This window comes from Gigantopelta aegis, chromosome 10 (genome assembly GCF_016097555.1).
Source record: "Gigantopelta aegis isolate Gae_Host chromosome 10, Gae_host_genome, whole genome shotgun sequence".
NCBI classification, from domain to species: Eukaryota; Metazoa; Mollusca; class Gastropoda; order Neomphalida; family Peltospiridae; genus Gigantopelta; species Gigantopelta aegis.
Genome location: NC_054708.1, coordinates 80,603,775 through 80,631,633, shown reverse-complemented (window position 1 = coordinate 80,631,633; position 27,859 = coordinate 80,603,775). Strand labels below are relative to the sequence as shown.

General features: G+C 36.8%; 1 protein-coding gene across 3 annotated transcripts; it reads left to right on the top strand.

The window, feature by feature from the left end:
* The first annotated feature begins 550 nt into the window (after positions 1-550).
* LOC121383110 (monocarboxylate transporter 12-like) lies at positions 551-27,859 on the top strand. Of its 3 annotated transcripts, none has more exons than XM_041512899.1 (9): positions 551-724; positions 7,199-7,369; positions 14,469-14,710; positions 16,264-16,384; positions 18,797-18,913; positions 20,936-21,079; positions 22,079-22,343; positions 24,899-25,623; positions 27,370-27,859. In XM_041512899.1, exons 3-9 carry the CDS (start codon positions 14,552-14,554, stop codon positions 27,486-27,488), a joined length of 1,650 nt encoding a protein of 549 aa, XP_041368833.1. In that variant the 5' UTR covers positions 551-724; positions 7,199-7,369; positions 14,469-14,551; the 3' UTR covers positions 27,489-27,859. The 3 variants fall into 3 exon arrangements, with proteins under 3 accessions (XP_041368833.1, XP_041368830.1, XP_041368832.1); XM_041512896.1 differs by lacking the exon at positions 551-724 and adding an exon at positions 3,209-3,268; XM_041512898.1 differs by lacking the exon at positions 551-724 and adding an exon at positions 3,926-4,052.

Below are 27,859 nucleotides of genomic sequence, written 5' to 3'. Positions count from 1 at the left end.
GAGTTTAGGCAAGCCTTTGGCTGTATTTTGCCCATGTTATTTTGTAAAATTGGCATCGACCTTTTGGGACATGGGTAATAGCGCAAGTGGACAAGCGGAGGTTCGGTTAATAACCACCGTTCGGACCGGTACTACAGCCAGATGGGGTCATAAGCAAAAAATGAGACGGAAATTTCTCAATTTTGGAGTGAAAAAAATGCTTATTAAAATGTATGGTTGCAATGGTGTATGTTTTGGGCCCAACGAGAACATGTTCTATGGGGGCAATTTGCTTTGAAGTTGGGGTTTAACATGGGTTTCAATGGCAGACTACATCTTGTAGTCAGATCTTACTTTGTCGAAATTTAAAAATCGTAAAAAACAATTTACCATTTTGAAATAACATGAGAAATCTTATCAAAATCTTGTCAGGGAAAAGTCATTCGTTCATGTTTTGTACACTGTTTCCCTGTAGGCTTTTATCACCTATGACATAAACAATAGAGAATCAGATACTACAGTGAGACAGTCTACGATCGCGTGAAGTTTCAAGAGCAGATAACTCCAGATTAGGCAGAAGACGCATTTCTCGGACGACTTCTATGGAACTGCATAATAATAAATTATATCACAGAGACGCACGCACAGTAACAGTGTACAGACGTGAGGGAAGATATATCGACAGCCATGGCAGCTGGATGGTCTGGCTACAATCAAATTCCAATCGAACGATCAGAAAATATATGTAGAGTTATTTCCCCTTCAATATGTTAAAGGAAAGGTGTAGGCTGGCTCTAATGCCAAATTAAACAAATATGGAGCCTAAAATGAAGAATGATGCAATAAAATGTTTAATATGTTAACGGGTTTAGGATTAATTGACAATATTAACACGGTTTCTATTTTACGCGCATGGATAAAATAACTACGCGAAAAGCCGCGTGCATTGGCTGTGACGTAGCACGTGAACAGCCAGCCAGTAAACAATATGTGAAACCATGTGCTTTTTGATAGATTTGTTTACATTAGCGCTTTGATCAATGGCTTACCAACCGTTTATGTTTGAGCCCGAACGTTCCGAAAATGACTAGTGAGTCGGACTTCGACATAGGATTATCTTCAGGCGATGAATTGGCGAGAAAATGTCGAAAATATGCGCGATTTGGGAAACCGAGATTGGTGTATGTGTGGCAACTGCAGACCAATGGACACGGTAAAAGAAAGTATCTGTTGTTTAGAAGTAGACCAAATCGGCGACAAAAAAGCAAACCACCAACTTGCAGTGCATTCTAGAACATTATGATTCCCGATTATATGTTTGTATCCAGAAGTGCTCAGGACAGCCCTCGTAGCCAGAGCCGACATACGACTACACAGAAACCAGTACCAAATAGGTATGTAGCTTACTATGGTCCGTACCACAGGGAACGCCCTTTTTCCATACTATACAATTTACTACAAGTATTTATTTCTGAACCGATTGGTTTGTAAATTTGCACACAAAAATAGTTTAAAAAAAATGTTATTTCTAAAACCGCTTTTACCTTCCTTTCTTAGGTCAAACCAAACAGCAATTACTGAATTAGCCCATTTTTGTTTTAAATTCAAATTTTGGTACATTTCCTTGAAAATTATTAAAATGTGGTCGATTTATGTAATCTTTTATTACTTAAAGACTAAATATGTGCTTTACATACATTTTTATATACTAATTTTATTGTGAAAAAATCTATATTGACCTTGTAACACCGGAGCCTGGCGATCTCCGCCCACGTGTCGATCTCGCCCGGGGCGACTTCGCCAGGACTTATTTTCATCGTTAGGCGAAGTATCATACATATTAGACTTGCTAGAAGACATATATTATAGTATATATCTACTGTCATTATCAGCATGTTTTGTTGCCAAAACTACAGGGTTATACCACTTATACTAACTAGTTTTGTGTTGGGACACGCTGTGGGCGAGATCGCCATATTTACTTCCGTGTTGCATGTCTGTTTAGCGAAGTCGCCAGTACATATAACTCAACAATATTCAAGTTACAAGCTGTTTTATGTTTACTTCATTAAGTAAATACATGTGCAGTAGTCATGTTTTGATTTCTTGTTGTAAAATGTAATACATTGGCAGTTTACATTTCTGACGATTTCACTTGCAAGCCGGGGCGAGATCGCCAGGATTTTCCAACGGAGCCTGGCGATCTCGCCCCGTGTCGATTTTGTTTTTTTCTTGTTTAAGTTTACAGTTACAGTTTATTATAATAAATACACGTAAAGTACACATTATGGTTTGTTTCATCATGTAATGTAACATTTTTTAAGTTTACATTTCTTATTATTCACTTTTTCAGGCTGTGGGCGAGATCGTCAGGATTTTCTCAGTGTAGCATTTTTATGTTGGTGAAGTTGTCACACGTTACTACGCAACTATTTGTCATAAGTGCACACTTTGATGTTCAATTTGGTATAATAAATATATGAACAAGACAACATTCATTTATTGTTTTGTTTTATTGAACAGAACAGAGTGTTTTGTGACAACATAGTTCTTTCGCCGCGAAGATTATGTACCAAGATATATACTTTGGTACGTTTTCTCTCTCGCCTGTATCGAGTAATACCCAATGCCTTTGACCCTTCTTGAGTCATTACTACAGTTGACAGCTGGCACAAAGGACCATTTTCCATTCATAGAAACGCGATTTCTCGCGAACAAAGATGTAATAACAATTAACTTAATCGATGATAAGAGCTTCCATTATGCGGCCATTACGTGTTTTCCCCACATGGCTGTTTCACCTGTGACGTCACGCATGACTGTTGTAGTGTTACAAAAAGAAGAGTTCCGTTTTTTACTTTCGTACACGGTTGAGCTCGTTTTTAAATATAAATATATATTTTTTTAATTTATATATAATTTTCCCTTATACTTTGTAAGGCTATGAATCCATTTTATATGAAGCCCTGTACGCTCCAGTACCCCTTTAAGATTTGGTTACAACTAAGTATAACAAGACGACATAGTTTCGCAGGATCGATTGCCTTTAATGAACCTGTTTTTTCACGTTCTAATTTCAGTCGAAGTCCGTCGTAGGCCTCAGATTACAGTTATCTTCCCATTTGGTTGTCGAAAATCCGGAAGTTTCACCGCGCAAGTAGTCTGCTGTTTGACTGTGATTATTTCATGGCAGACAGCTATGAAGTGGCAACTGTTTGACTGAAGTGACAGGGGATAGCATGTAGTTTGTAAACATGTGTAACTTGTTGACATTGAAGACTTGTTTGTGGTAATTCCGGCCCATGCAAAAGTAGTGCTTTTTGTGTAAAATGGGTGTACTCCGGCCTGGTTTAGAGGGTGTGTCTGTTTAAACCAATATGCTGGGAGAAAGAGCTGGACAACAGGGGTTGTCCTTTTCAGGGTATGTGTCCCCCATGCAGGCAAAGGTACATACAAAACTTCACGGGCCTGCTGATATTAATAAAAATGTTATAGCCACTAAGGCTATATAGAAACATATAGCGAAATTAATTGTGGTCTGAGGCCATCCTTGAAGTCTGAACACTGTTGTTGAACCTGTTGAAACGTGGTCTCTGTTAGTCTATTACTGTACTGTTACCAGTGTTCGAGATTAAAATTTTTGGGCAGTATCCCAGTTGGATACTAACATTTCAAAATCTGGTATCCCACCTGAGAATTTAGTATTATATATAGTATCCCGGTGGGATACTGGGTTCTTGAAGTCTGGTATGCAAAAATTCAAAATTAGCTATATTATTACAATGCTTCACCATATTAAAATAAAAACTGGTCTACTAACCTTGATTCCTGTCAAAATTCTATAACAAGCAGACAATGCTGTTTACAGGTCGGCATGTTTTTATTTTTGTTAATTCTTGACAAAATAAAAATTTTAAGTTTTAATAGATGAAAGAAATAAAAGTACCTTTTGTTAAATATATCCTAAACAAAAATTACTGTTGGATGTGTTATATTTATTGTGTACAAAGCCAAAACAAGGGGGCGAAAAGTGACTGTCGGCGACTTAAAACTTGATCAAAACTTTTTGTATGGTAATTATAAGCAAATTTGATCATTTATTTACTCTTCACAAACTATAATTTGTATGTTTTGACCAAAAGTAAGAGCATTTTGATTCATGGGGTTTTTTTTAACGTCAAAACCTCTTGAAAATGAATTATAAGCTACCGTATTGTTTATTAGTTTTAGTGTATATAAATAGGGTACATTTTGACAACAATTAATATGACTACGGTTTGTTTTTACAGTTTGGTAGGTATGTCTGTAGATATATTACTGAAATGCTACCATGACGGTTCGACTATTGCTTTATACGGTTTCCATAACAGGGTTTTTGCTAGAGGGTAAAATGGGTATGGCACCATACACCCCAAGTTTTTGCATGTTTATTTTTTGACAAAATTAAGATTCTCAATACTCTATGATTTTCTAAACCGTAACCCTAACAACAATTAGCCCATGGGACTGCTTCTGGACCTCAAGATATCCTGTGCTTATTTAATAGTATAGATCAAGATAACCTAATTAGGTTGTAAATAAATTATATATAATTGTTTTGCTTGTACATGATGTACATGTGCAATGTTTTTTTTTGCCAGATAAAAAGTTTGTAGAGTATATTCTAACGTAAACGGATTGTATGAAAATGCATGCAAAACTGATTGGTAGTGATAAACCTTAATGCATGGTTCCACCAAAAGATGTTTGTCTAATAACCCTTAATATTTCAGTTAAGTTTGAGGCAGTGCTTTTTAAGTGTCCTTTTAGTGTGCTAAATCAAGCTTTATGAAAAAATATGTCTAGATATGGCATATGTCAGGGTTTTATTTTTTAAATTTGACTTAACACGCATATATATGGCTTTGTCTGGGAATTTTAGCATCATTTTAACCAAAACAGAGAATTTTCAGTTTTATTTAAAAAAACAACTATAGTCCGTTCCATCATTCTATTAAAATGTTTTTTATAAATAATTTCAGTTTGGTTTGATGTAAGATGAAAGTAAAAGTGTTTAGGAAATTAAAAAAAAATACTATTTACAAAACAGTCGGCTCAAAAATAAATAACTTGTAGTAAATTCCTTAGTATGAAAAAGGCAATCCTTGTGGAATGGATTATATTTAGATTTTAAATGAGTAATACTACATAGATAATAACTATTGTCCGAACCAAATTGTTAACAACTATGAAACATTAGGGGCCTACTCTCCTACCTTTAATTGCCGTTAGATTTCCTCCAAAGTTTGTCCAGACACAAATCTTGAAAAAAAACATTACAATGACACAGATTCCATATACCAAATGATAACCATGTCACCTATATCGACTTCGCTGAGAGCGCATAGGGAAAAAAGCATGTAATTTTGTATCAGCTGCCATTTTGACTTTTTATGGAATATTCTTCAAGAGGGGTGAAAGGATAGGACTTAATCTAACAACGTCATAACATGTTACGATATAAAAAGCAAACGTGATGACGTCATATTATTATTTATTATTATTATTATTATTATTTTAATGATACCACTAGAGATTATCGATTTCATAGTAATTGTGTCACATACTTTGGAGGCTTTCACCCCTCTTGAAGAGTATTCCATAAACAAGCAACATGGCAGATGGCAGAAAACTGCATGTATTTTTCCCTATGCAATCTCAGCAAAGACAATATCGGCGACATCCTTGCAGTCTCGTGTGTGGAATCTGTATATCTGTAGTGGGTTTTTTGCAATTTGTGTCTGGACAAACTTTGGAGGAAATCTAACGGCAATTAAAGGTAGGAGAGTAATTTTTTGTAGTTGTTAACAATTTGGTTCGGACAATAGTTAATGATGTTGAATAGGCCTATCTGCTTTATCCTGCAGAGCCTCGCAGAATTTCTCTTTCGGCCTGAACAGGATAAAGCAGATATCCGACGTCATTAACTAGTTATTATCTTTATCCTGCAGACCATAAAAATTAAGGGGAAAAGCTATTATTGCTAGTAGCAGGATATGACTTTGCTTTATCCGTCATAGAAATGGTGGTTGCATGATAAACATATATACTGGTATTTATTCAAAACAGTATACATGTATTTAGTTTAGATTATGAAATGTTATGGATGAGAGAAGGAGTGTTTGTCAAGTGTTAAGTATTGTTTTCAAAAATATGTAGATCTCTATAGGCCTATAACAGTGACAGGGCTTGAACTTAACGACAGCACCAACAGTAATTGCCGTTGCCATCATTGTGATATACATTGCCGTAGGTCAGGGGTGTCACTGACGGCACTCTTGTGCCACAGGATAAAAATTACTGCCATCACAGTAAAGCTCCCCAATTATGATGGCAAAATGTATAGACAATTCTGTACATTTGAAAAAAGACTTATGCATACAGAAAAATAATCTGTCAGTCATGTTTATTTGCTACTTTAAAAAATAAAATTGCCATAGGGGGCTCAAAATTGCCGTCAGTGGGCCATTTCACCCACAGCATTAAAAAACACAAAAACATATAAATACATGTACATAAAAAAAAATGTGAGATACAAATTCTTATGTTCAAGCCCTGTAATAAATAAAAGGAATATGTATATATAATTTTATATTGGGAATGTTTTAGTTCATCATTGGAAATATAAAGCAACATAGCCTGTGGGGAATGATGCCGATTGTCAGAGTCAATAAAGATAGGTGATAAAACCCTGTGTGTGTATCAGGGGTAACACTGTAAATAATTTAGCTTCAGCCTATTTTTAGGAATGTAGATTATAAAATGGCTAATTTAAATAAAAGTTTATTACAGGTATCCAAATACTAAATGTTATAGCCACTGAACATATAATTATAGAAATTAGTAATTGGCTAATTTGTCAGTTGGCAGTATAGCCTGCTTGGTAAATTCAGTGGTGTCTGACAATATCAAGCCACCAACACCCCACCACCATTCCACTCCACTGACAGGCTTACCTTGTGGATTCCAGTGGCACCTGACAATATCACGCCCCCTCCCCCCCCAACCCCCATTCTATCCCTGATAGGCCTGCCGTAAGTGTGGATTTCAGTGGTATCTGACAATATTACCCCACCCCCTCCCATCTTCTCACTTCAATTCAGGTATTTACGGTACTGCTGTTGCAGTCACTTGAAGGTCATTTGGCTTTGTAAATGTTTACTTAGTGTTGTCATTTCAGATGCCATTCCTGCAGGTTTTCGTGGGAGACGGCCTTGGTTGTCATGAACGTGATTGCAGGAATGCTTCATGTCCGTGTGTAACTCGAACTGGGAAACATAGTGTGTTGGATCTACACCTGAAAATGTCTCGCCATCACATCTGTGATGTCACACAAATAGCCAGTATAAAGGTGAATGCATGTATACATGTACTTAGGATTTGAGGACATTGTTACAGTCACTAAATTTAATTAGTAACCTGATATCATGTGCACTTGAATGTGTGTGTGTACATACATGTATGTATAAATTATAATGCCAAATTATTCAAATGAATAAATATTTTACCATACCTGATCATGAAAACACATCGGCTGTTGGGAATCAAGCAAAGGTAAATATATGTCATTTGAAAGATATTTTTTTTAACAAAACCACTGAAACTGATTTATTAATTATCGGCTATTATAATAATAATAATAATATAATAATAATAATAATAATAATAAATTCTTTATTTAATGAGGGTTACACAGTTAGTAAAAGCTAATCTTCCCTGAGGTCCTCGGGTACAAACAATACAGAATTACAATACATACATTTACGAACAAATAGAAAATACATATATGGCAATAAACATGTACAAATGATATTATTTCAGTATAAAGGTGAATGCATATACATGTACTTAGGATTTGAGGACATTGTTACAGTCACTAAATTTAATTAGTAACCTGATATCATGTGCACTTGAATGTGTGTGTGTGTGTGTGTGTGTGTGTGTACATACATGTATAAATTATAATGCCAAATTATTCAAATGAATAAATATTTTACCATACCTGATCATGAAAACACATCGGCTGTTGGGAATCAAGCAAAGGTAAATATATGTCATTTGAAAGATATTTTTTTTAACAAAACCACTAGAACTCTTTGATTTATTAATTATCGGCTATTATAATAATAATAATAATATAATAATAATAATAATAATAATAATAAATTCTTTATTTAGTGAGGGTTACACAGTTAGCAAAAGCTAATCTTCCCTGAGGTTCTCAGGTACAAACAATACAGAATTACAATACATACATTTACGAACAAATAGAAAATACATATATACTAGCCGGCATTAATAACGCAATTTCCTTTTTGTCAAAATAATATACGTTCCGGTTGGACTTCGTTGACGCTATTCGTCAATGTACATGGTACAGTGGTACACATTATTTCAGCAGCATGTAAAGGTCGACTTCCGGCCTGTTCCCAACATAAGGGGAACAACGCTAAAAACGTATTATCCGGTAAATCGCGCACACGCAACCACTTGGCGAAATAACACTTTGCACATGCATTTCCTGATACCCGGGCACACTGAGAACACGCGGGTGGCAATGAGTATCTCACTCCTACACGATGCCTCAGTTGAACAACGCCGATCAGAATCAAGCCATTGGCTTGTTGAATGCCGGAAACTCGCAATTGCGGGTAGCACAACGGTTCCACGTGCACCCGTCAACCATTAATCGGCTCCTCAACCGATATCAGACGACAGGGACCGTCAGTGACCGCCGTCATTCGGGCACACCACGCGTAACGACCAATAGACAGGACCGGAACATACGGTTGCGGCACCTGCGCAATCGGTTTTTGACAGCCGCAAGCACTGCCAGGACTGAAGTGGGAACCAGGGGACGACTCATCTGCGCCCGAACTGTCCGGAGACGTCTTGCCGCAGCACGACTGCATTGCCACCGACCCTACCGTGGCCTTATCCTCCTGCACAGACATCGTCAAGCAAGACTCTTATGGGCCAGGAATGGTGGGCATTTGCGACCCAGGAGATGGCGAGATGTCATCTTCTCGGATGAATCGAGATTTAACGTGAGTGTCACGGACAGACGTCGTTGCATTTACCGCCGTCGTGGAGAACGTGTCGCGCAGGCCTGTGTTCTGGAGAGGGACCGCTACGGGGGCGGCGGAGTCATGGTTTGGGGCGCCATCAATGCTGACTTCCGGTCCGAACTCGTGGTGGTACAGGGAAACCTTAATGCGCAACACTACATCGACAACATCCTGCGGCCGGTCCTCCTCCCATTGATGAGACGGCATGGCGGAAACAGGCTCGTCTTCCAGCAAGACAACGCTCGGCCGCACACTGCCAGGCGTACACAGGCGTTTCTTCGTGCCCACCATGTCACTGTGTTGGACTGGCCAGCAGTTTCCCCGGACATGAACCCAATAGAGCACATGTGGGACGAGCTGGGACGTCGTGTTCAAAACCAACCGAATCCACCACAGAACTTCGCTGAGCTGCAGCAGGCATTGCAGCCATCCCACGACGTGTGGTGAGGCGCCTGTGCATGTCCATGCCTAGGAGGCTGCAGGCGTGCATCGCAGCACATGGAGGTCACACGAAATACCCCATGACGTTGACATCGCCAGAGACGTTATGCGCAATTCACTGTTGGCGGCTGACAGTGCCAGTCAGATGGGCCAGTGGTTGGTCTCACTGGTGGTATCAGTTTCATTTTTGTGGGATCTCGCATAATAAAATAAACCATGATCATTTCCGAGATTGCGTTTTTATTGCCACCTAGTATATGGCAATAAACATATGTACAAATGATATTATTTCAGAAAATATTTCTTGAGTCTATATTTAAAAACAGCAGTATTTGGCGATGATCGGATAGCTTTAGGTAATTGATTCCAAAGTACTGGTCCAGAGTAACTGAAAGCATGTTTAAATAAAGACATTTTAGGTTTTGGAATTAATAGATTTCTATCCTCTACATTTCGAAGGTTGTAGAGATTGTTTTCTCTAACATATATTAATAAGTTTGAAAGATAGTTTCGGGCTTCATTGTATAGACATTTATAAATTTGTAAACATTTGTGATAGTGGATTCGTGTTTCCATTGTCATCCATTTTAACTGTTTAAATAGTGGGGCAGATGGAGTAATAGGATCTACATCTAATATCATCCTTGCAGTTCTCTTTTGCAGTTTTAGTAAACGTTCTAATCCATCCTGATTACAGTTTCCCCAAATTACACAGCAGTAATCGATGAGTGGTAAAATATACCCATTGTAGAAAAGTTTTCTTGCTTCTAAATTTAAATACCTAATGATTTTCGATAACAGATACAGACGTTTAGAGATCAAGGAACACACATGTTTAACCTGATTTGTCCATTTTAAATTATTATCAACTTTAATTCCTAAAAGTTTTTCACAATCAGTGTGTTGCAGACGTTCTGAATTTATTATAAGAGAAATATCATTTTGGATTTTAACTTTTTGTCTTGTTCCTATAGTCATATATTTGGTCTTTTTTGTGTTTATGAACATTTTATTATAGGAACACCATTTTTCTACACTATTCAGATCTTGCTGTAGTTTATCTTGAATTTGAATAACAGTTTTCCCTGACATGAACATTGTTGAATCATCTGCATACATACTTGTGGTACAATGTTCAATGTATAGTGGAAGATCATTTATGTACAGTATAAAGAGAAGAGGTCCTAGTATGGAACCCTGTGGAACACCATGAATAATGGATTTAGGTTCTGATGTTGCCATTCCTATAGTGACTTGCTGTGTCCTGTTAGTTAAATAAGATTGGAACAAGTTAAGAGAATTCCCTTTGCAGTCATAAATGTTTAACTTTTGAATCAGAATTGAATGGTCTACAACATCAAAAGCTATTTGAAATCATGAAATATGACTCCATTTAGATTTCCTTCATTCATTTCATGTAACCATTTATCAGTTATATCAATAAGTGCTGTTTGGCATGAATGTTTTGGTCTAAAACCTGGATGTCAAACATTTGGGAGGAAACTTGCTCAGGGCTTTAGATCGCACTAATTTGGGCACACCTTTGTCTTTTCTGAGTACAGGAAGGTCGTTTTAGTATAGTACTGTTATTAACAGCTAGCTGCTGTAGAGTTGTCAGTATTCAGAAATTCATTTCAAATTATTTTAATCTAATTAATTTTTATGTTTAGTCATTTTGAGGTGAAATATTTTGAGGTCAGCATGTTTGTACTTAATTTGGGTGTTATTATTTTGGGCATATAAAGCAATAGTCGAACCGTCATGGTGGTGGCATTTCAGTAATGTCATATCAACATTATAGGAGGGAAGGCAGCTTCATAATATTGATTTAAAGTATGTGACCTATGTTGGTACACGGTTTCTGAGAATCACCCATATATATATATATGTATTTTGGGCACAATGTTTATCGCCTCAACTTTGATGCTATCTAAAGTCTTACCGCTAGATTTTTCCATTAGAAGCAAGGGACCTTTTATATGCACCATCCCACAGATAAGATAGCACATACCATAGCCTTTGATATACCAGTCATTGTGCACTGGCTGAAATGAGAAATAGCCTGATAGACCCACCGATGGCGATCTATTCTAGGCCCTGTAAATATAAAATTATGAATATGACATATTGTACTACATTATACTGTGACAATTATTTTAAGCGTCAGGTTAACTATATCCATGATGTTATCAGGTTAAACATGTATTCACCTAGGGAAATGAGAAATAGTAATGTTTGTTTTGGATGAATGTTCAGCACCATTAGAGTACCTTAATTAATTATCAGCTATTTGGATGTCATTTATTTCATAATTCTGGAATATAGTCTACATTTTTCTGTTGGCAGCAAAGGATTGTTTATATCAGTGCTCAATTTTAAGGATTTTGGTCGCTTGCCCGGAGGGCAAGTATGGGTTCACATTGAGGTTGCCCCTCCAAAAATTTGGTTGCCCTAATTTCATCTGTGTTTTGAAACTAGAGTTATATTTATATTCCAATAAAACAGCAACCAACAGGTTTGGAATTAATATGTTGTCAGTGTAAAATGTAATATGTAACGTCTGACAATAAAATACATTACTTTTTAATAATGTTTTTAAAAATTTTTGTAGTTATACACATAGGGCCTAATTGCTTAAGATTTTTGTGATTTGGCGACACATCAGCTATTTTCCAATTGAATGCACCGGAATGTTTACTATTCGGAATACTTCAGCCAATTACGATTTTTCCCGATGTCTCACAGAATCGGCCGAGGAGTTCCAAGTGCCAAACAAACCCAACAAACCCATGTGATTTCGACTGATTGACTGACACTTTAAAGTTTAGATAACGACAGTTTAAAAGCGATTGTGGGCAAGAAAACTGCACATTATTGTGCACCATAACTTGCCATTTGGTGTAAAAAAGAAAAAAAAAGTCCGTCGTCCGAAGGGCAACTAGTATCATAGAATTAAGTTGCCCGACTGAATATTAGGTTGTCCCGGATGACCGTAAAAACTGAGCGCTGTATATGCGTTTTTATACAGGCACATTCTCCAGTCTTTAATATTTAATATATCAATCATGGGACAGGTTGTAACAGGGAAAATCCTGTGAAAAACAGAGAGAGAGAAAAGCCGAAACAGAGAGAGGGAGAAAGACATAATGTGAGAGTTCGAGAAAATGTGAGTGAGGGTGTGTTACAAAATTTACATTTTTAAAAACTTATTCATGAATTAATTTTATATGACATTGATCATTAAGATTTCGTTACATAGTAAAATCCCAGCAAATTTCATATAATTATGTAAACATAACCTCTTCATGAATTGATTTTACATGTTTATTTAGTGTCCTTTTTAAAAAATATCTTGCTCTTGAAGTTGAATAGCTTTTACGTGTGCTCCTAAATTACCTTTCCATCCATGCATGTCTATGGAAAAAAAAACCAAACATGCCATGGGAAAAATAATTTGTATATACACATGTAGTCCACAGCAAAATAAGTTCTGTGAAGAATTAAAAAATCCATGGCAATCTCAACAGCATTGCTGATTGCCGTCGGCAATTGCAGGGGTTGAACCTTAGTCGAACATGTTTTATCACAAAACCTAAATGCAAATCTCATTTTCTATTATATACTTTTATCATATTAAAAACCAGCACATTTAACCTGCCTTATAGTTAAACAATCGGACATACACGGCTGGTAGGTACTGGGTTTGCAGCCCGGTACCAGCCCCACCCAGAGCATGTTTTAACGACTCAATGGGTAGGTGTAAGACCACTACACCAACATTTCTCTCACTGACAACTAATCCACTATCCTGAACATACAGCCCAGATACATGTAGCTGAGGTATGTGCTCAGGACAACATGCTTTGACCGTAATTGGATATAAATACAAAAATAAGTATACATGAATGACTTGAATATAGTACATTTTACAACAGTTCATTGTACAGAGACTATACATACATTGTAAGTTGAAACTGCTTTCCCCAGTAAATTCGGTTCTCACCTCAGTACCGGCTCCCACCCAGAGTGAGTGTAACGACCCAGTGGGTACATGTATAGGACCACTACACCGTCTTCTTTCTTACTAACCACTAACAACTAACCACTAACCCTCTGTTCTGGACAGACTGCATAGATAGCCCAAGTGCGTGCCCATGACAGAGTGCTTGAACCTTAATTGGATATAAGCATGAAAATAAGTATAAACAAACAATACCTGTACAGCCATGCACACACACACACACACTCAGAGACACACATGCGTGCACGAACACTCACAGAGACACACACACACACACACATGTAGAGACACACATGCATGTGTGTGTGCATACACAGACACGTGCGCATGCACACACACTCACACAGAGAGACACATGCATGTGCACACAGAGACACCCATGCACACACAACACAGTGTCAACACAGACACACATGCACACGCGTGCACACACACTGAGACACATGCACACACACACAGAGAGAGACACGTGCGCACACACACACAGAGAGACACATGCATGTGCACACAGAGACACACATGCACACACAACACAGTGTCAACACAGACACACATGCACACATGTGTACACACACTGAGACACATGCACACACACACACACAGAGAGAGACACACATGCACACGCGCGCGCACACACACACGTGTGCGCACACACACAGAGAGACACATGCACACACACACAGATAGGCATACATACACACACACATTTACAAAATTAATGTACACGTTAAAATGAATTAATGAATATCATTGTTTCGACTAATAGTACATGATTTTTATTTCAGCTACACAATGTAGAGACGTTAGGTTGAGATCTTAGCAGTCATACAATGTGCTTAACATTGATTGAATCATGAATGTAAGCTTGTTCAAATGACTGAACAAATTTTACTGTGTTGATTGTGTGATTGTTTTTTCAGCTACTCGATGTCGTAGTTTAGTTGGTAGTTCCCTAGTTTTACACAGTTAAAACACATCTCAAGTCTCCAGCAGAACCTCCAGCATGGAGCAAACCAAGAGTGCAGGTGATGTCAGTGTTGATGGTGATGATGATGATGATGATGTTGTAGATGATGCAGGCCACCATGACGATGTTGGCTCAGATACGGAGATGGTGAAGGACTCTAATCAGCTATCTAATGCGGCTGCTTGTTTTGATGAGGTGAGAGGTTTTTTATTTTTCATCTCTGTGTGGCTCTGTAATGGGTTGAAATCAACTAGTCAGGGTTCAGTTGATCTTGACCGCTATAGTGGGCCAGATCTGGGTCAGTCAATTAATTGCAGTTCAGTTTATTCATAAACACGGGAACAGTATAAATGAGTTGTGCTATATATTGTGGTACCATTAAAATATAACTTGCGAAAGTCGGTAGAGCACTCACCTGAAGTGCTTGAGTCACAGGTCCATTTTCCAGCCCCAGTCACACTCTTAGTCTGTCCATGCATACCCAAACCACTGATTGAGGTTGTTTGTTCACTTCTGAATCAGTAGTTTGTAGAGTGCAGGGATTTATCCAGGTGTAAACATTGGGACTTTTCAGTGCAACGTTCCTTTTTTAAAACAAAATTGGGGTGGGATGTAGCTCAGTGGTAAAGCGTTCGCTTGATGCGCAGTCGGTCTGGAATCGATCCCCATCGGTGGGCCCATTGGCCTATTTCACACTCCAGCCAGTGCACCACAAAGGCCGTGGTATGTGTTATCCTGTCTGTGAGATGGTGCATATAAAATATCCCTTGCTAATAATGGAAAAATGTAGCAAGTTTCCTCTCTAAGACTATGTCAAAATTACCAAATGTTTGACATCCAATAGCCTATGATTAATAAATCAATGTGCTCTAGTGGTGTCGTTAAACAAAACAAACTTTAACATGTTTTTTTCTATGAAGACCATTGGGCTATTTCTCGTTCCGACAACTGGCATATCAAAGGCTGTGGTATGTACTACCCTGTCTTTGGGATGGTGCATATAAAAGATCCCTTGCTGCTAATCGAAAAGAGTTGCCTATGAAGTGGCGACAGCGGGTTTCTTTTTTCAATATCTGTGTGGTCCTTAACCATATGTCCGACGCCATATAACTGTAAATAAAATGTGTTGACTGCGTCGTTAAATACATTTCTTCCTTTGATGCACTATGTTTGGACCTACAGAACCCCTGGATAAGTTTAGTATTAAATGGAATGAAGTGGTGCAATATCAACTGCAGAAACCAATTACAGCCTTTTGTGTAAACAACTAGATCGGGTAATTAAATTACAGGTATAGCCTGTTTGCATGGAGCCTATGCAATTACATGGAACCCATTGTATATTTAATTCTGTCTTTTGTAATCAATTAATTTAACAGTGATGTACTGCATTATTCAGTGGCCTGAAAAAATATCCCAAGTATGATTTATTTGTACTAATTTTCCCAATGCTATCAGACATGGGATCTCGGTTGAAAATCCTGAATAAATCCCTGGAGTGGGATGGCTAGAGATGAGAGAGCGGATTGCTGATGGGCAGATGTTTATATAGAAGGAAATGATATACGATACTTTTACATCATTAAGTATTTTTTTGTTATAAAATTGTCAACCGATACATGTACCACTTTATTTGTTCTCTTTAGTAGTCTTCTACCACCACCCTACCCCTGCAGGTGTAATTGTAATTATAGATGAATTAATTGTTCAAACAAAACTCTCTCTAATAATATTTTCATGTTTTTGTAGTCTGGTGATGAGAAGTGTGATGCCGACCTGGAACTGGAGTTAGTGACTCCACCAGTTGCTCCTGATGGGGGATACGGCTGGATCATCGTGCTCGGGGCGTCACTAGCTCATTTGATTATTGGTGAGATCGTCTGTCATGTTATGATGTGTTTCATACCATCGTTAGATCATTTGATAATTGGTGAGATCATCTGTCATTCCATGATATGTTTTATACCATCGTTAGCTCATTTGATTATTGGTGAGATCGTCTGTCATTCCATGATGTGTTTCATACCATCGTTAGCTCATTTGATTATTGGTGAGATCGTCTGTCATTCCATGATGTGTTTCATACCATCGTTAGCTCATTAGATTATTGGTGAGATCGTCTGTCATTTCATGATGTGTTTCATACCATCGTTAGATCGTTTGATTATTGGTGAGATCGTCTGTCATTCCATGATGTGTTTCATACTATCGTTAACTCATTTGATTATTGGTGAGATCGTCTGTCATTCCATGATATGTATTATACCATCGTTAACTCGTTTGATTATTGGTGAGATCTTGTCATTCCATGATATGTTTCATACCATCGTTAGCTCATTTGATTATTGGTGAGATTGTCTGTCATTCCATGATGTGTTTCATACAATCGTTAGCTCATTTGATTATTGTGGAGATCTGTTTCATACAATCGTTACCTCCTTTGATTATTATGGAGATCGTCTGTCATTTCATCATGTGTTTCATACCATCGTTAGCTCATTTGATTATTGTGGAGATCGTCTGTCATTTCATGATGTGTTTCATACAATTGTTACCTCCTTTGATTATTATGGAGATCGTCTGTCATTTCATCATGTGTTTCATACAATCGTTAGCTCATTAGATCATTGGTTAGATCATCTGTCATTTCATCATGTGTTTCATACAACTGTTAGCTCATTAGATTATTGGTTAGATCGTCTGTCATTTCATGATGTGTTTCATACAATCGTTAGCTCATTTGATTATTGTGGAGATCTGTTTCATGAATACAATCGTTAGCTCCTTTGATTATTACGGAGATCGTCTGTCATTTCATCATGTGTTTCATACAATTGTTAGCTCATTAGATTATTGGTTAGATCGTCTGTCATTTCATCATGTGTTTCATACAATCGTTAGCTCATTAGATTATTGGTTAGATCGTCTTGTCATTTCATCATGTGTTTCATACAATCGTTAGCTCATTAGATTATTGGTTAGATCGTCTTGTCATTTCATCATGTGTTTCATACCATCGTTAGCTCATTAGATTATTGGTTAGATCGTCTTGTCATTTCATCATGTGTTTCATACAATCGTTAGCTCATTAGATTATTGGTTAGATCGTCTTGTCATTTCATCATGTGTTTCATACAATCGTTAGCTCATTAGATTATTGGTTAGAACATCAGTCATTACATGATGTGTTTCATACAATCGTTAGCTCATTAGATTATTGGTTAGATCGTCTGTCATTTCATGATGTGTTTCATACCATCGTTAGCTCATTAGATTATTGGTTAGATCGTCTTGTCATTTCATCATGTGTTTCATACCATCGTTAGCTCATTAGATTATTGGTTAGAACATCTGTCATTACATGATGTGTTTCACACAATTGTTAGCTCATTAGATTATTGGTTAGATCGTCTGTCATTTCATGATGTGTTTCATACCATCGTTAGCTCATTAGATTATTGGTTAGATCGTCTGTCATTTCATGATGTGTTTCATACCATCGTTAGCTCATTAGATTATTGGTTAGATCGTCTGTCATTTCATGATGTGTTTCATACCATCGTTAGCTCACTTGGTTATTGGTGAGTGTCAGATTATAAAATGTTTCCTGCCTTCTAGTGTATTTATTTGTGAGAACATCTGTCAAATTATAATGTGTTTCAAACCTGCTTTAGCTCCTTTAATTATTGGTGAAATAGTCTTGTCAAATCATAATGCATTTCAAACCTACTTTATTTATTGATTGATTGGTGACATTGTTTATCAGTTCATGTGCTTCAAACCTACTTTAGCTCATTAGATTATTTTTTTACAACATGTTGTAGTATTCTTAAAACATACCCTGTAGGGCCACAGTAGTCTGCTGTAGGTTGAATTTTATGCTGTGTTAGGACTGAATGTTTTCACCCTTTATGCAGGGTTGGTTTTGGGGCTGCCATGATGTACATTGTACAGGACTCTGAAAATTGTGAGAGCGATAGGTTCATTCGCACGTCGCTTTGCGTAACCCATTTTTCGTTTGCACATTGAATTTATGACATCATTTACATGGTCATGACGAGTTACGTAAAAACGAAATGGGTTACCTGAATTTGTTTTAGCGTAACCCATAAATGGTTTATGCAAATGTTCAATTCTCGGTGGCCTGTCATACAAACGAACATGTATGTATTGGTGTATATAGGTATTTAGAATTGGTTTAATGTGCAGGTAGCATTAGGGCAACAGTATTATTATATAACAGATAATTGTTTTATTAACTAGTATTGTTTTTAATCTCTAGGTGGATTGGAAAGGTCAGATGGTGTGCTGTTTTTGAAATTCATCAACAAATTCAACCAAAGTGCTCAGGCCACAGCATGGGTGGCCTCCCTTTGTTCTTCAGTTAGACTGGTTTTAGGTGAGTCAGTGCATCATGATATTATAATGACTATAGCAATAACTGTTCTATGAAGATCTTGTATATTATTTTCATAAAATTATTTATAATGTTATGTAAACAAATACTGCGTAAAAGCTGAGTGCAATAAATAAATGTATGTCTGTGTGTGCTTTTGTTTGTGTGTGCATATGTATAGATGTATATGTGTGTAAATTTATGAGGGTGTGTATTTGCATGCATGCATTTGTGTGTGTACATGTATATGGTAAGTGTGTGTTTACGTTTTTAAGCATTTTATCAAGACTCGTTTGACGCTAATGTAAGAAAGGGGCTATTCAAAAATTACATAACACTCTAGTGGAGAGGTGGTTTCATGGGATGCATTACAAAAGTATTATAGGGGTGGGTGGAGATCTTTGTCAAAGGTTACATGCAGCATTTTTATAAAAAAAATAGTCTGATTTTTATTTTTGAAGTAAAATGCAGCCACCTATTGCTACATCAAACCAAATAAAAAATAAATACAAATTTATGTACAAATAGAAAATTTCATAATATAGCTAAAATTCTGTCATAATGTCAGAGAAAGCTGTGAAAGGCAGGGCTCGAACTTAAAGAATTTGTCTCCCACGGCAATTTTTAAAAGAATTGCCATGGATGAAATAGTTCACTGATGGCAATTTTGAGCCTGCCTATATTGCAAGTTTTTTTTTAAAAGTGACATTTGCAGAAAATAAGTATGACTAAAAGGTTATTTTGCTGTATGTAGACATATCTCAAATGTGAAAATGTTAAATATTGGCAGATTATGTACACCAGGTGTATACATTTTGCCAATGTTGAGGAGGTTTACTGACAACACAAAAGTGCCATCGGTAATGCTCTCTACCTACGACAATTTATATCTCAGCGACGGCAATTGCCATCGGTGCCGTCGTTTAGTTCGAGCCCTGGGGTGGGGTTATTGACATTTGCCATCGGTGCCGTCGTTTAGTTCGAGCCCTGGGGTGGGGTTGTTGACATTTGATACATTAATTATGAGAAGGGAGTGGTCATAGCATTACAAAAAATTAAGGGAATGGTATTAAAAGGCCAAATATTACATGACACAATTATTGCTCAACTGGCATGGCAAAAATGGAATAAATATGATTTTTCAAGTATATCTGCTGGATTGCAGGTTATTAGCTGTTTTTAACTAAGGTATCAGCTTTATCCAGTTGAGGTCAAATGACAAATGCTACTCAAGCCTTTGCAGTACTCGCTGTTCTAACCATTGGATAATATAAAGGTGATATCTTAAATCAGTAACCAGTTTTTCTCTCTCATTATATATCTTGCTGGTATCATAAACAACCATTATTATACTACTAGACTAGTATATTTAATAGAGAAAATAACTACTAGTATAATAACTAACGATACTAATAGTATTATTTAATAACTTTATATTAACAGACTAGTATATTACATACATGTACTTGAAATAAAATCTATTTATTGCGAGCATGATTGCATCATATTGCTAAAATAGAGGATTCATCACAACTCTTTTTTAAGATGGAAAATATCAACTGAATCTATGTTAATCGGTATTTGTCGAGGCTCTGAGGTTAACATTTTACATGAGTAGCAAATTATATTTATCCTATAACACTTATAAAATAACATTTTAATTCAGTTTTCAGTAAATCACACTACTATAGTCGCCGCCATCAGTAATATGATGTCATCACAATTAGCACAAATTAGTTTAACGTCATGCATTTTAGCTAAATTTTAAAAACGTAATGCTCAGGTACACAGGTCTTGTTGGCTTGTAAGCAAATGACCCATCCACAGCGACGCATTACCTAAAGATTTTGCAAATTTGCATACCATTATTAACCGGGTTAATACACTAAAATTATTACATGGATTTATGACATGGATATCATGGGTAAGTTATAGTATAAATAACTATATATTAGTGATACAATAAATAACTATATATTACTACTGTCAAGTGTATACGTTGTATCTCTTCTGTATATCACACAGGTCCATTTGCCAGTTATTTTAGTAACCGGTTCAGCTGTCGTGCTGCAGTGATCACCGGGAGTGTGATTTCAGCGCTGGGGGTGCTACTGTCCGGTTTTACCACACAGCTAGTCCAACTGTACTTCACTTATGGTGTTATCTCAGGTACTTGTTGTTCTTTGTCTTCATAACAGGTTACGGTGGGATATAGCCCAGTGGTAAAGCACTTGCTTGATGCGTGGTCGGTCTAGGATCAATCCCCATTGGGCGATTTCTCATTCCAGCCAGTGCACCATGACTGGTATATCAAAGGCAGTGGTATGTGCTATCCTGTCCGTCGAATGGTGCATATAAAAGATCCCTTGCTACTAATAGAAAATGTAGCGGGTTTCCTCTGTATGACTAAATGTCAGAATAACTTAATGTTTGACATCCAATAGCCGAAGATTAATAAATCAATGTGCTCTAGTGGTGTCGTTAAACAAAACAAAAACAAAATTTCAGAAAAGATATGGGTCAGAATGTAGTTTAGTGGTAGAGTGTTTGCTTGAGGTGTGATGGTGCATAAGATCAATTGAACTCGATGGACGAGGGAGGTTCCATTCCATCTTAATCAGTGCCCAACAAATGGTGTATCAAAGTCTATGGTATGTATTGTCCTGTCTAAGGAAAAGTACATATAACAGGCCTTGAAATAGTGATTTGCAAAAAGCAGGTAAAATAAAAATTCAGCTGGTAGTAGCTTTTGAATGAATTAATAAATGTTTAATGACACCCCAGCACAAAAATAAACATTGGCTATTGAGTGTCAAACTTTGGAGCTTGAATGATCATGTGCAATTTATATTCAGGTATTGAGTCGAGTTTGGCTGGTAATTTATAACATTATATATTCAGGTTTTGGGCAGAGCTTGGCTCGTAATATATATCATTATATATTCAGGTACTGGGCGGAGCTCGGCTCGTAATATATATCATTATATATTCAGGTACTGGGCGGAGCTCGGCTCGTAATTTATATCATTATATATTCAGGTACTGGGCGGAGCTTGGCTCGTAATATATATCATTATATATTCAGGTACTGGGCGGAGCTTGGCTCATAATTATATATTCAGGTACAGGGTGGAGCTTGACTCATAATATATATAATTATATATTTAGGTATTGGGCGGAGCTTGGCCTATGCACCGTGTCTCATAATCACTGGGATGTACTTTGATAAGAGACGAGGGCTAGCTGTTGGCATGGCGACCGCCGGTGTTGGTGCGGGTACGTTTCTCATCCCACCAGCTGTGGAGTTTATCTTCGAGGAATATGATTATTTAGGAGCGTTTGTCATACTGAGTGGGCTGTGTCTGAATCTGGCTGTGTGTGGCGTTCTCATGAGACCGCTGTCTCTACACAGGAGAATCCTCGAACTGAAAAGGTGAAGTTAAAACTCGGGGTGGGTGGGGGGGGGGGCACATTTAGGCAAGGCTTCATTTACCAAGTACAGTTGTCTGGACAAAAATTACAGTTAACCAAGTACAGTGCGTCCTGGCCGAAAAAAAGGGCGTGACATAGCCCATTGGGATAGTGCATATAAAAGATGTATTGCTACTAATGGAAGAATGTAAGTTTCTTCTCCAAGACTACACATCAACATTACCAAATGTTTGACATCCTGTAGCCAATAATTAATGAATCAATGTGTTCTAGTGGTGTCAAAACAATTTTTTTAGTTTCTGGCAAAACTCACAGTGTTAATAGGAAATGTTTTATTTAACGATGCAGTCAACACATTTTATTTAAGGTTATATGGCGTCAGACATATGGTTAAGGACCACACAGATATTGAGAGAAAAAACCCACTGTTCACTTCATGGGTCACTCTTTTTCGATTAGCAGCAAGAGATCTTTTATATGCACCATCCCACAGACATGCGCTCGCTTGATGCACAGTCAGTTTGGGATCGATCCCTGTTGGTGGGCCCATTGGGCTATTTCTCGTTTCAGCCAGTGCACCACGACTGGTACATCAAAGGCTGTGGTATGTGCTATCCTATTGATGGGGATCGATCCCAGACCGACCGCACATCAAGCGAATGCTTTATCACTGGGCTACGTCCCGCCCCTCAAAGTGTTAATAGATTATTAGAGTAGTATTATGATGTATTTAGAATATCTTTTCTTTCTTTTATGGATTATCACAAATTTTCATTATGTTATGAAATGTTAAAAATTATTATTTTATCCTGCAACCACTACTTACTATTTCCTGTGCTCATCTCGTTTACTGGTGACTAACATTTTCAACTGCAACTTTATTTGTCTATAATATATTTTTCTTTTGCAATGAAGTCATGTCTGATTTTCCTACTGTCTGTATCTTCTGCGTGATGTGTATTGAAATGATCACCGAGGAATTAACACATCACATGTACACATGGAAGCATTTCAATTGATTTCAATACAAACTTGTATACACACTACGTACACATGGATTCCTACCTTTATCCTGTTAAAGGAATATCCTGTTAAAGGAACTTGTCAAAGCATGCCTCACACTTATGCTGCTTTAGGGCTCAAACTTATCAACAGTATCAATTGCCGTAGATCAGGGCGATCATATTCAGTGTTCTCGCTACTTCATTTAAGCAGGGCAGCCTACCCTGCTATTGCATTTTGCCACCCTCCTTTCACGTTCTCAGCCCTTCTTTATTTTTCTGCACCCCTCTTTATTTTCCAACACCTATCTCCACTATTTCCAAATGCACACTTTTTTCCACATATAAAAAAAAATACAACGATCAGTCTGCACACTGAACATCAAAGAAAACAATCTGCATTGTGTATGAAAAAGCAATTGACGAAACATTTACGACAGTTATCGTAATGTAATTTAACAGTGTTTTTAACAGCCTCTATTTTGTCCCATACCTGTATCCATTTGTATATTTTATACACACAATAAAAGTTATATTTTATTTCGACAATCTCCAATGGAAAAACTCCACTTATTTGGTGCCAATTTTGTCACATGATCAGAACAGTCATTCTGTCTTTTGTTTTTACTAACTATCATCTGATATTTTGTCCTCAATTGCAGATATACACATGTAATTAGTTGTAACTGATGATTTTTATTTTCTGTCATTTCTGTCATTCTGTTTATTCAGCAGTTCTTTATAAAATATTGTAAACTTTTCATTTGGGGGGGGGGGGGGGGGGGATATCACTGCTTATAAAAACAATGGAAGTAGTAGTGTTTATCATTAAAATCATTTATCTTGGGTGCCAAATAACATATACACCGCCTTTACAAAAACGAAACTATCAGCTGGCGATAATATTTTATCACAGCGATCGATTCATTTGATGAAGATGGAAATAACAAAAAAATGTATCCGACAGTAGGGGATCACTTTACAAACATCTTTATTGTTTTTCATATATCTTGAAATATTTGTTAAAATAATAATATTAAAACTTTGATCGGTTCATCAAAACCAGAACTGCCCATGAATGTCAGACCAATACCATCTTCGGTTCAATTAAAAGACTAGTCTGCTTGTATTTCGTATAAAAAAAATTGCACTTTTTTTGTAGGCAAAATAAGGAGTATGTCTTTCCACAAAGTCTACCAACACAACAATATGGTAACCAAGCTCTCCCCCCACCCCCCACCCCCTTTTTTTGTTTGTTTCTTGCTTTTCATTTTGTTTCGGTTTTTTTTTTTTTTTTTTTTTTTTTTTTAAACCAGTTGCCGTAGCTAGCTAGGGATGCTCAATATAGCCATCAGTGGGAGATTTCAGTTGGGGTGATTTGGTGACAGATCTTTAGTTCTAGTCCTGTTCTTAGTTTTACAGCCAGTATTCTACATCGTTAACCCTTTATTCTGGGTTTCATGGAGGCTAGTCACAGATTTTTATCTACATTATGTATTTGCATGAAATGCTGAACATTTTGTGTTTTGCTGAACTTGTATGATTTATCTTTCAGGAAGAACAAAACCAGAGTGATTTTTTCAGAGGGTAAAAGTTATTTTCACACAGTAGTTGCTTCTAATAACACCGACAATGCAATTTCGGGAAGTGGTAGTTCAAAAAGCATTAAGGATGAAAATCGAATTCCTCTAAATGTGCAAGACCATGCGACAGATGCAAAAAGTCTGATTGCAAAGGAAAACCTTACTGGTGCTGTTAAGAAAACGGAAGGAATTTCAAAAACTGAAACAAAGAAGAAACAAAGATTCATAGAGCTTACATTGTTAAAGGAGCCACGGTTTCTCATCTTCTGTTTCAGTATTTTGTTATTCACAGCTTCATTCAAAGCCGGCTTCACCTTTCTACCAGCCTTGGTGAAATCTTCAGGGCTATCCGAGTCAAATGCTGCTCTCATTTTATCCATTGCTGGTGTTCTAGACACGATAGGGCGGGTGTTGGTGGGGTTTCTTTTTGATTTCCCAAAGGTAAAGAAATTCCGATCACTGATTTACAATTTGATTGTATTTGCGGTTGCTGCAGTCTCGTTTGTGTGTCCGTTAGTGAAGTCTTTTGAAGGGTTCGCTATTCTTGTGGCAGTGTATGGATTCCTGACTGGTTCATACATATCTCAAAAGACTCTGATCATTGTGGACATTCTTGGCGTGGAGAAGCTGAGTAGTTCCTTCGGAATCTTGATTTGCTTCCAAGGAGTAGGAAGTCTCTTTGGACCACCACTGTCTGGTAAGTAGTCCAGGTCTAGAGTTCAGGCACAAAACGTGATTAGTTAAAGCCATTATTGTATGTCAGTAAGGGCTAATCGTAGGCCCGCTGATTTGCCGCAAAACGCGATTGATCCTTATGAAATTGTATTGGGTAAATCCAAGTGTTTTTTTATCAAAACGCGATATATGCCAATTAAAAAAATCACTTTTACTAAAAAATAAAAAATGGATATATCGCATTTTGGGCGTAAACTCTTCATATATACCCTGTATATATGAGAGAGAGAGAGGGAGGGAGGGAGAGAGAGCGAGGGAGGAAGGGACTTAAAGATACGGAGAGAGAAAAACAGATAGAGTGATGTTGATAGACTGGAGAGAGGGAGGGGTGATGGAGAGACTGATAGAGAGAGGTTAGAGAGATAGGTGTTGCGAGAGGGAGAAATGGGAGAGAAGTGAACACTCAAGCAGATTGTTTAATTTACTATCTGTTGGTCATTGCAACAGTTCATCTGTGGAATGAGAGAAGAAACCGATTGCTACTGCAAAGATTTTCTTATAGAGGGGGTGCAGCTTCAATTTACTTTAAAACAGAAAAAGCACATATACATTGTATGTGACAATCGTTCCTAGAAACCAGATTTTGGTGGTACGTTGTTTTTTATTATTTGTTTTTGTAATCGGCCTTCACATGAAAAGAAAATGAATATTGTTTTGGAAATAAGAATAATGTATTATTTTATTTTAAAACAGATTTTTGAAGATATATGCATGTAAGAAATAGAATATCACATTCATGTCCATTAGATAGCATTTATCTTACAAGTCATTTAAAAACGTATCCAACTCGCTTTTGTTTGTTGGATACGTTTTTTTAAACAACTCGTAAGATAAATGATATCTAACAGCTGCTCATATAGTATTCTCTATTTATGAGCTATTATTAACATTACTGCATTAAAAAGCCTGTTGTGCCCACATTAGTGAGATCTAAAGCCCTGAGCTATAAATAAACAGCACTACCAGGCCTCTGAGAATTGAACAATGGCGTAAACTATTTCTGGGTTACACAAAAACAAATTCATATAACCCATTTCATGATGTTGTAAATTCAATGCATGAACAAAAAATTGGTTACACAAAATATACTTACACGAGCGATGCGCGAACAAAACTATCGTTCTCACAATTTTCCAAGGCCTGACTACTCACCAATAATGAACACTGTCATCTGCTCACCTACATGTAGTTTGAAATTGTATATTTGTTGATGTTTATTTTACTTATATATATATATAGGGGAACATTTTGTTCAGTATCGTGTCACAATTCGCTATGCAACTTTCAGAGATCGCTACACAATTTTAAAACATTAAACAGTAGTTGCTAATCAATTTTTAGTTGACAAGAAATATTGCTTATCAAAATTTTGAAAACTAAATGTTCTCTGTATATAATATGTGGATTTTTGTTTTATTATATTTATATATATGCTTGGTAAACTTCAAATATAAACTTTTAGGATTTACCTATAGTCTGTCCCACAGGAAACGCCCATTTTCAGAATATGGAATTTACTACAAGTTTATTTCTGAACCAATTATTTTGTAACTTGCACTAAAAAATAGTAGTTTCTTGTTATTTCCGAAACACTTTTATTTTTCTTCTTACGTCAAACCAAACTGACATTATTTATAAAAAAAACAGGATGGGACAGACTATATATATAGATAATATGTTATTAAATAATAGATTGTGTAAATTTTAGGCCTGATGAAGGACATCTATGGACAATACGACGAGGCGTTTTACTTCTGCGGTGGACTGATGGTGTTGTCGGGTCTCATCATGCTCGGACCTACCATCTGGCAGAGAATACATCCATGACCACCGTTTAGACACGATCTACATAAGTAACGTAACAATGGGCAATGGAGATTAGTTCAGTACAAATGTTTTGTCATGAGTGCATACTAATGAGTTTTGTTAACCTTTATCAGGCTGCATTGTTTTAAAACGAATTCAAGAATTTGACCTATCATACATTTTTAATGATATCTCTCTTAATGTTTGGCATATTGAACTGAAAATATACACACGTATTCTATAATGGACTGGCTACTTTACTACAATATTTTAAAATAAATTATTTTATTTGTTACCATGGCAACAAGTACAAAGTTCAAAAGATTTGTTCTTTGATACTACTTAATAAAAAAATAATTTTAAGTTAATAAAGTTCTTGTAATATAAGACTA